At 31.8% G+C, this 10,761-nt stretch overlaps 3 protein-coding genes across 3 annotated transcripts; all 3 read left to right on the top strand.

Moving 5' to 3' along the window:
- LOC121130476 (uncharacterized) lies at nt 1-863 on the top strand. Its single transcript, XM_071893794.1, has 3 exons — nt 1-12; nt 69-714; nt 757-863. Exons 1-3 carry the CDS (start codon nt 1-3, stop codon nt 861-863), a joined length of 765 nt encoding a protein of 254 aa, XP_071749895.1.
- A 2,688-nt stretch (nt 864-3,551) lies between these two features.
- On the top strand, nt 3,552-4,515 carry LOC121130248 (uncharacterized). Its single transcript, XM_040726009.2, is given in 3 exon segments — nt 3,552-3,580; nt 3,639-3,901; nt 3,903-4,515. Coding segments are annotated over 3 exon segments (804 nt in total). The 5' UTR covers nt 3,552-3,568; the 3' UTR covers nt 4,432-4,515.
- Nucleotides 4,516-7,535: 3,020 nt separating this feature from the next.
- LOC121130008 (uncharacterized) lies at nt 7,536-8,601 on the top strand. The gene is made up of 2 exons (XM_040725692.1): nt 7,536-7,612; nt 7,671-8,601. Exons 1-2 carry the CDS (start codon nt 7,550-7,552, stop codon nt 8,463-8,465), a joined length of 858 nt encoding a protein of 285 aa, XP_040581626.1. The 5' UTR covers nt 7,536-7,549; the 3' UTR covers nt 8,466-8,601.
- Nucleotides 8,602-10,761: the final 2,160 nt, after the last annotated feature.

Below are 10,761 nucleotides of genomic sequence, written 5' to 3'. Positions count from 1 at the left end.
ATGAAGAGTCTCGTAAGATCAATTGTCAATGGCATAATTAAAATATTCAAACTATTTCAATTTTTTAGGTCGTTTGCGCATTGGTTCTCTGCTCCACTATCACTATTGATGCTGGATCATTCTTCAGAAGAACTGGTCGTAACTCTCCTCCACTGAGTTCATACGGTGTTGGACAAGTTGGGGCCGCCTCTTCAGGAGGTGCAGTCTCCAATTCTGGTGGGGGATCTGCAGCTGGAGGTGCTGGTTTATCCAATGGCGGATCTACTGCTGCTGCAGGATCTGCCTCTGGACCTGCTGCCCCTGTCGTTGCTATCTTGAGTGAAACCAATAATGCTCCCGGAACTCTTGGAGACAACAGTGATTTTGACAACGTCTTTGAAGCAGAAAATGGAATCAAACAAGAAGCTGTTGGATCCACTGTTACCATTGGAGAAGAATCTGTCATCACCATGAAGGGATCTTACGAATACATTGGACCTGATGGTCAAACTTATGTCGTTGACTGGATTGCTGATGAGAATGGATTCCAACCTTCTGCCGCTCATCTCCCAAAGGATGTGCCAATCCCCTTCCCCGAAATAACTGAAGCTGTCGAAGCTCAAATAGCATTCGCTGCCCAAGAAGATGTTGCTGGAGAATCAAGTTCCTCTGTTGGTGCTGGTGGATTTGGTGGCTCAGGTTCTGCTGGTGGTGCTGGGGGATTCGATGGCTCTGGTGTCGCTGGTGGATTTGGTGTCTCTGTTGCTGCAGGTGGAGTCGGCGGCTCTGTTCCCACTGGTGGTGCTGGTGGATTTGGACAATCCTTTGGTGTATCTGGTAAGAACCCATCTGTTGCTCCTCTTTCCAGCTACGGACGAAAATAAGGAAATTCATTACGAAAACGACTGATGAGATTTGAACCCTGATATTTTGACTACAGTACTACATATGATTATAAAATGTAATTCCTTAAGGATATCTTTTATATTATCAAATAAAGAATGCATGGACTTATAAAGCCTTACAATGGGTTTCATTTCATAATTGTTGTATATTATCATTAAACAAGTAGGGAAGTTTTTACATCTAAATTTATTTGTGCGGGCTTTTTTACAGCTACAATAGATTCAGCAGGGATTTAATAATTTATAATAGAACAAAACAGTACCAATGATGGTAAATAACTTCTTTCCTAAGAAACTTTCAAATTATATTTTACTATGAACATTAACATATTTAAATTTTGTCGTGGGATTTAACCATACGTTTCATCTAATCTGTGTTTTGAGATTTAATGAATTAATATTTTTAATAATAAACTGAAGTACATAAATCTCTTGGATCATTTGTCATCCAAGAACTCAACAAAGACTCTCTCTTCTGAGTCTCTGGCTCTGTATTCCAATCTTCTTTTAGGAAAATATATTGATTTTACTCAAAAATTTACAGATATTTGTTTGTGTTCTAGAGAGTATGTGAAGGTCTTACTTTACAAAAGTTTACAAAAATGCTGTAAAAACCTTCGAATTAGGATTTCTAATCAAATATTATTTATTTTAGTAGAATCTTTGTTGAATTGAATGCCAAATTATTTGACCCCACATGCTTCATGGTTTGAATAGGAAAATGAACAGTGTTCCCTTTCCCTTCATTTTTTAGCAAATGAATGGCGTTCAATCTCTTATGACTATTTTTTCCAAAGATTACTACAATTTTACTATACATATAACCATTATTATTTTTGAGAGTATCTAAAATAAGATTAAAATATTTAAAAAAAATATCAATTACTGTGTACATTGATTATTTTCTATAAAGTGTTTCAAAATAGACTAATTTCAATTCACTGGACTGAAACAGTCATTTATTAAATAGCTACTTTGAGTTGGATAATAGTGCAAATTTCTAAGTATCTATTTATTTTTATTTCTCAATATTTCATTAAAATATAGACTCATTTAAAACGAGATAGTGAATGTAGGATCATAAAAACCAAATTCGTGAGGATGCATTTTAAAGTTTATGTTAGCTATTGATTTTTCTCAGATTTAATTTAATCAAACTAGTGATAAAAGGCCAAGGAGAGGGTTATAAATAAGGTTTTGACTTTATTACATAAAGTAATAAAATAATTTATGGTTCTTCTTTGCATCTGATTCAAGTTTCTTGGAACAAATGTTGTTAAACTATTTACTATTTATACATGCGGAAAATCAACAAATAACACTGTTTCTAAATAGCTTATTACAGCTGGAGTGTTATACGAACCTTTATACTAAGAATGACTTAGTTAAAACTATGTTTTTATTAATAGTAAAAATAGATAAAACATAATTTATAAAAATAATTTTCTGAACTTTTTTAAATTTAGAAATATAGATATTATAAAAACTGAGTGTTAAAAAAAAAAAAGATGAACGTCAAACAATTAAAAAGTAAATGTTGTAAAAAATTTATCCCTTAGTAATGGTCATAATTGTTATTTTTTTACAGAAATCCCCTCTTATTAGGGTAGATTTAAACAGTTTTAGCAAACATATCACTACAATTTAAACCATCGAGTCTTGCTCATTAGCGCCTAGACCTTCACCAAAAGATTTTCTAGAATACAAAAACAGACAAACCTACTTTGAGCTATTAACAATGGAAACTGAAAAGGTGACCACTTAGTGCAAGTGACCTCTTCAACCAGGTTTCCTATTTTGTAACAATTCTAAATATGAAAACCGGACATGACAGCTTATTTCGGTCACATGCTTAAAAGCAAGTAGTCTAAGATTTAATTGATATTTTTTCAGGATAAAACTAGAAGCAGGGCTCTATTATTAAAAAATTTATCAATATACATTTATCTTAATAAATTCTTTAAATTACTGGATTTCTTGCCTTGTAATTGCAAGAACATTTATTTTTAGCGTTCCCACATTCTTTTTCTTATCTTCTTCTACATTTTAAAAATGAAATGATAAAACACTTTTCAAAAATGAAAAAATATATAGAAAAGTGTAAAAATTGTAGTTTCCAAGGTTGGTCCTTCCTTGAAGTAAACATTTTGAACATTAAAATGTGTATTTTTAAACTCAATCACTGTTTTACTAAGGTCTAAAATGGAAAAAAGTGTATCCAGAGGTACTTAAATAAGAAAAAAGTAATCTATAGTGAGCAAAGTATCCTAAGGAATTTTAATTGCAAAAATATATTTAGTCTGTTAAAATGGTAACTACAGAAGACAAAAAAATAAGCTCACAAGAATAAATATAATTGAAAAAATGATATTGGTAAGTATTACTAATAATATAATTAACATATTTCATTGTATTAAATCAACAAGTAATATTGGAAAAGGAATATGAAGAAAGATATTATTTTCATATCGAATATGAATAAATATCAAAACAATATTATCAATTTGTTTTTAATGATTAAACTTAAATGAACAGGTTTCAAAAATCCCAAGTGTTTATTAAATAATTAACCTGATTTCAGTTATGAAAAAAACAAGGAAAAAAGTTGTCAGGAAAATGCATATATAAACATAATGAGCACAAGTCAAGTTCATCAGTCAAGTCCTGAATCACATACCAAAAATATGAAGAGTCTCGTAAGATCAATTGTCAATGGCATAATTAATAAATATTCAAAATATTTCAATTTTTTAGGTCGTTTGCGCATTGGTTCTCTGCTCCACTATCACTATTGATGCTGGATCATTTTTCAGAAGAACTGGTCGTAACTCTCCTCCACTGAGTTCATACGGTGTTGGACAAGTTGGGGCCGCCTCTTCAGGAGGTGCAGTCTCCAATTCTGGTGGGGGATCTGCAGCTGGAGGTGCTGGTTTATCCAATGGCGGATCTACTGCTGCTGCAGGATCTGCCTCTGTACCTGCTGCCCCTGTCGTTGCTATCTTGAGTGAAACCAATAATGCCCGGAACTCTTGGAGACAACAGTGATTTTGACAACGTCTTTGAAGCCGAAAATGGGATCAAACAAGAAGCTGTTGGATCCACTGTTACCATTGGAGAAGAATCTGTCGTCACCATGAAGGGATCTTACGAATACGTTGGACCTGATGGTCAAACTTATGTTGTTGACTGGATTGCTGATGAGAATGGATTCCAACCTTCTGCCGCTCATCTCCCAAAGGATGTGCCAATCCCCTTCCCCGAAATAACTGAAGCTGTTGAAGCTCAAATTGCATTTGCTGCCAAAGAAGATGTTGCTGGAGAATCAAGTTCCTCTGTTGGTGCTGGTGGATTCGGTGGTTCAGGTGCCGCTGGTGGTGCTGGGGGATTCGATGGCTCTGGTGTCGCTGGTGGATTTGGTGTCTCTGTTGCTGCAGGTGGAGTCGGCGGCTCTGTTCCCACTGGTGGTGCTGGTGGATTTGGACAATCCTTTGGTGCATCTGGTAACAACCCATCTGTTGGTCCTCTTTCCAGCTACGGACGAAAATAAGGAAATTAATTACTGAATTTTGAACGACTGATGAGATTTGAACCCTGATATTTTGACTACAGTATATATGATTATAAAATGTAATTCCTTCTGTAAATCTTTTACATTATCAAATAAAAAATGCATTGATTTTATAAAGCCTTACAATGAAATTCATAAGATAAATTTTGCATATTATCTTTAGAGGTTACAACTAGCTATTAAGGGGTTTTTCAACTATAGCAGCAGTTTAAAATATCAATATAATATTTTATATATGACATAATATATTTTACTCATCTATATATTTCCAAATTAAAGTTATAGGTATATTATTTATGTTAGTACAGCGACAAGTGTCCTCATGCCATCATAATAGGTCTGTAAATTGTTTTTAAGGAATAAATATTTCTTTCAACAGCATTGTAATATCCATTTAATTTTTTTCTGGAACTAAATTCAATTAGAACTGCGTATTTATTACATAAACTATCCAACGATGACATTCCTTTCTATGTCCCTACCAGATGCTTTGTGTTTGTTTCCTTTTCTCAACGCTACTGTTTTCCTCAGAGCTATAATGGAACAAAATTACAGAGACCAAACCGGTATATATAAAATGAAGAAGTAACGATAATATCTAATCAAGTCTCTTTGAAAACACCTGTTTTTACATAAATATCAACCTCATTGCATTTTACTTATTTTTAGTAATAGTCAAAATTCCAAAATTATGTTTATTATATTTTTAGAACAAGAAATATTAGGAAATCTGTTATCAAATGACTGTTGAATACAAATATTATTCTAAAGCAATGGATTCACCTTGAAAACAAACATATACAATGAAATATTTTGGAAATATCATAGACTAGCAGTAGTAAACAGCATTGTCCGGAGTTATTAGGCGTTGATGACAGAAAAACGTTACTTTAATAATATGGAAGATATTAAACTGAAGAACTGCTGCACACAGTTTGGCACTAGGCTGGAGCAGGTAATTATGGCAAAAGGGGCTGTATTAATGGAGCTTGTAAAAAGTTGTTCTTTGATTGTATTTATGAATGAAATGGTCCAAATTTAATGATATTTTTTGAAATATAACAAATAATGTAATTTTTTAAAAGTTTATGTTGAATAATCTTGCAAAAGAAGTATACCTTTCTGGAGAGATTTGTATTTGTTATGGAAACACTCTGATAGCTTTGCACAATCTTACTTGAATCTAGCAAAAATAATATCAATAGTGCTTTTAAAATTTTTCAAATTATGTTACCTTCAGATTTCAAGATGCGTAGATCTAATCCAAATAAATTGATTAGTGAATTTAATGAAGATTAAGATACTCTTTTTATTCTTACTACAGGCTCAAAAGCTGTTTGGTGTAATCCATGGGAAAAAATAATCAAAATTACAAAAATGTAACCTACAAAGACTTTTGTTCTCTGTCTAGCCTTAAAATAACTTTTAAATAGGTACTTTGAGTTGGATAATAGTGCAAATTTCTAAGTACCTATTTATTTTTATTTCTCAATATTTCATTAAAATATAGACTCATTTAAAACGAGATAGTGAATGTAGGATCATAAAAACCAAATTCGTGAGGATGCATTTTAAAGTTTATGTTAGCTATTGATTTTTCTCAGATTTAATTTAATCAAACTAGTGATAAAAGGCCAAGGAGAGGGTTATAAATAAGGTTTTGACTTTATTACATAAAGTAATAAAATAATTTATGGTTCTTCTTTGCATCTGATTCAAGTTTCTTGGAACAAATGTTGTTAAACTATTTACTATTTATACATGCGGAAAATCAACAAATAACACTGTTTCTAAATAGCTTATTAGAGCTGGAGTGGTATACGAACCTTTATACTAAGAATGACTTAGTTAAAACTATGTTTTTATTAATAGTAAAAATAGATAAAACATAATTTATAAAAATAATTTTCTGAACTTTTTAAATTTAGAAATATAGATATTATAAAAACTGAGTGTTAAAAAAAAGATGAACGTCAAACAATTAAAAAGTAAATTTTGTAAAAAATTTATCCCTTAGTAATGGTCATAATTGTTATTTTTTTACAGAAATCCCCTCTTATTAGGGTAGATTTAAACAGTTTTAGCAAACATATCACTACAATTTAAACCATCGAGTCTTGCTCATTAGCGCCTAGACCTTCACCAAAAGATTTTCTAGAATACAAAAACAGACAAACCTACTTTGAGCTATTAACAATGGAAACTGAAAAGGTGACCACTTAGTGCAAGTGACCTCTTCAACCAGGTTTCCTATTTTGTAACAATTCTAAATATGAAAACCGGACATGACAGCTTATTTCGGTCACATGCTTAAAAGCAAGTAGTCTAAGATTTAATTGATATTTTTTCAGGATAAAACTAGAAGCAGGGTTCTATTATTAAAAAATTTATCAATATACATTTATCTTAATAAATTCTTTAAATTACTGGATTTCTTGCCTTGTAATTGCAAGAACATTTATTTTTAGCGTTCCCACATTCTTTTTTCATATCTTCTTCTACATTTTAAAAATGAAATGATAAAACACTTTTCAAAAAATGAAAAAATATATCGAAAAGTGTAAAAAATTGTAGTTTCCAAGGTTGGTCCTTCCTTGAAGTAAACATTTTGAACATTAAAATGTGTATTTTTAAACTCAATCACTGTTTTACTAAGGTCTGAAGTGGAAAAAGTGTATCCAGAGGTACTTAAATAAGAAAAAAGTAATCTATAGTGAGCAAAGTATCCTAAGGAATTCATATGGCAAAAATATGCTTAGTCTGTTAAACTGGTAACTACAGAAGACAAAAAAATAAGCTCACAAGAATAAATATAATTGAAAAAAATGATATTGGTAAGTATTACTAATAATATAATTAACATATTTCATTGTATTAAATCAACAAGTAATATTGGAAAAGGAATATGAAAGAAAGATATTATTTTCATATCGAATATGAATAAATATCAAAACAATATTATCAATTTGTTTTTAATGATTAAACTTAAATGAACAGGTTTCAAAAATCCCAAGTGTTTATTAAATAATTAACCTGATTTCAGTTATGAAAAAAACAAGGAAAAAAAAGTTGTCAGAAAAATGCATATATAAGCATAATGAGCACAAGTCAAGTTCATCAGTCAAGTCCTGAATCACATACCAAAAATATGAAGAGTCTCGTAAGATCAATTGTCAATGGCATAATTAATAAATATTCAAAATATTTCAATTTTTTAGGTCGTTTGCGCATTGGTTCTCTGCTCCACTATCACTATTGATGCTGGATCATTTTTCAGAAGAACTGGTCGTAACTCTCCTCCACTGAGTTCATACGGTGTTGGACAAGTTGGGGCCGCCTCTTCAGGAGGTGCAGTCTCCAATTCTGGTGGGGGATCTGCAGCTGGAGGTGCTGGTTTATCCAATGGCGGATCTACTGCTGCTGCAGGATCTGCCTCTGGACCTGCTGCCCCTGTCGTTGCTATCTTGAGTGAAACCAATAATGCTCCCGGAACTCTTGGAGACAACAGTGATTTTGACAACGTCTTTGAAGCCGAAAATGGGATCAAACAAGAAGCTGTTGGATCCACTGTTACCATTGGAGAAGAATCTGTCGTCACCATGAAGGGATCTTACGAATACGTTGGACCTGATGGTCAAACTTATGTTGTTGACTGGATTGCTGATGAGAATGGATTCCAACCTTCTGCCGCTCATCTCCCAAAGGATGTGCCAATCCCCTTCCCCGAAATAACTGAAGCTGTTGAAGCTCAAATTGCATTTGCTGCCCAAGAAGATGTTGCTGGAGAATCAAGTTCCTCTGTTGGTGCTGGTGGATTCGGTGGCTCAGGTGCCGCTGGTGGTGCTGGGGGATTCGATGGCTCTGGTGTCGCTGGTGGATTTGGTGTCTCTGTTGCTGCAGGTGGAGTCGGCGGCTCTGTTCCCACTGGTGGTGCTGGTGGATTTGGACAATCCTTTGGTGCATCTGGTAACAACCCATCTGTTGCTCCTCTTTCCAGCTACGGACGAAAATAAGGAAATTCATATTTGAACTTTGAACGACTGATGAGATTTGAACCCTGATATTTTCACTATAGTACAAATGATAATAAAATGTCATTCCTTTTGGATATCTTATATATTATCAAATAAAGAATGGATAGACTTTGAAGGCTTAAAATGGGTTTCATTTGATAGATTTTTTATATTATCAATATGAGTTACAACTAGATAGTTTTGGTTATTTATTGATATAAGTTTTTGGAAAAATCAATATTTTACTCTATGGGTCATTTTACTAATTACCTAGTAATTTTGCCAAATGTGTGATCACCATGAAGGTTTCTTACGAATACGTTAGCCCTGATACTCATCTAATATTTTAACAGGATTGGTGATGAGATTCGTTTCCAAATCTCTGCCCCACATCTCCCTCAGAATTTCCTAATCTCATTTCTCAAAATGGCAGAAACTTTGAAAGCTCAAGTTTTTTTCAGTGCCCAAGAAACTCTTCCTAGGGGATCTGTAAACACTGGTGGTTTTGACGGGTCTGCAGGTTCTTGTAGATTTGTAAAATCATCACCCCATCTATTGCTCCTCTTTCCAGCTACGGATCAAAATAAAGAAATGCATTACTGAATATAGAAAAATTGATGTGACTTTAACCCTGGTATTTTGACAACAGTATAGAGTATCATATATTTAACTCCTTCTGGATATCTTTTATATTATCAAATACCGAATGCATAGATTTAATGAAGCCTTTAATTGGTTTCAAGTGATATATTTTCTTTATTATTATTTAGAGTTAAAACTAGATAAATAGGGGTTTTTTAACCATAAAAATATTTGGAATTATCTATGTAATGTATATGTATATGATATTACGATATTTCATATAACATTTGTATTTTTATATTGTGATTTATATTTTTCTCAACAATATTGCAGTATCTTTTTGATACATTTAATACTTTGTTGAAACTAAATTAAATAACGACTTCATTATTTTATGCTATCATTCGAGATTTGTGGTATAACAATTTTGTGGTAAGAAAAATCTAATAAAGTTACAAGTCAATATGAACTTTTAAGCTAATAATACTAATTTCAAATTTCTCATAAATCTCCTAAATTTGGAACACAGGAAATGGAAAGGTTTTGCTAATTTGTTTTTGTATTAAAAATGGTTATTAAATGTATGATGGATAGTCTTAGAATATATAATTTAAATGCCTTTAAGTTAGGGATCTACAAATTCCAAATTTTCAGCCGATTCCTCTTTCAATTCTGATCCATTCTTATGAACGATTTTGATAACGATTCCTTATTATCTGTAAAGAAATTTCATATACAAATAACAAAATAATTTACATTTCTTAATGTATAAATTTTCATTAATGGCAGATAGGAAAAAAAGAATACATTAATTTATCTATCATAATTAGTTGTTAATAAATATATCAGTTCTGTAAAGTTGATTAATTTCCGTCTCATATAAGAGAACTTGATTCTGTGTTATATTGAAGTTCATCCTCCACTTCCTCTGATATTATTTCAACTGCCTAACTGATTTAAAAAAAAACTTCTAACACTGACAATATTTTCTATTATTTTAATGGTTCGGTGCACATGATATCAAATAGTCTTGTACTATCTACAGTTCCTAACTAAGTTTTATATTCCTTCCCTTGGAAATTGAAATATGAAACCAGGGGTAGAGATCAGGCTCGGGTCTTTTATAATGAACCCAGGACAGATACTGATGATTCGAACTTGGTCTATTATTAATAATATTATTCAACAAACATGCAAAAAAAAAGAAATATTTAATGGAAAAGTTACTTAATGATTTCAAGGTAAACAGCTCAAATCAACACTTTCCGTTATGGATTTTTTTAAGGACTCATGATATAATTCAAACGTATGAGGCACTAAAACGTGGTTTTTTCTAAATTGTTACTTTCAAGTTTTCATGTATAAGCCTGCCAATTTGTATAATCTCTATGTAGATTTCCTTCTTCTCTTTTTTGAATTTTTATTAATAACTTTTTTATTGATTTCTAACTGTAATTTTGTCTCCAAATAGGGGCTCAAATTTGTTATATTATCCATATAAATAATTATAATTAAATTTGGATCATTAATTATAATAAATAACTTTTCTTAATAGCTTGCCATCCCTGTGTAATATTCAATATTTTGGCAGATTTTCCTTAAAAGTTCTATTTTTTTTTTTTTGGTTTTTCCTTTATTGTATTATTATTTTGTATAGATATGTATACGTCAAAGTTATAGTCAAAAGAAAATAAAACCATCACGTTATTTTTGC

The sequence above is a fragment of the Lepeophtheirus salmonis genome, chromosome Z (genome assembly GCF_016086655.4).
Source record: "Lepeophtheirus salmonis chromosome Z, UVic_Lsal_1.4, whole genome shotgun sequence".
NCBI lineage: Eukaryota > Metazoa > Arthropoda > Copepoda > Siphonostomatoida > Caligidae > Lepeophtheirus > Lepeophtheirus salmonis.
Note: the sequence above shows the minus strand (reverse complement) of the source record. Positions and strands in the feature narration are given on the sequence as shown.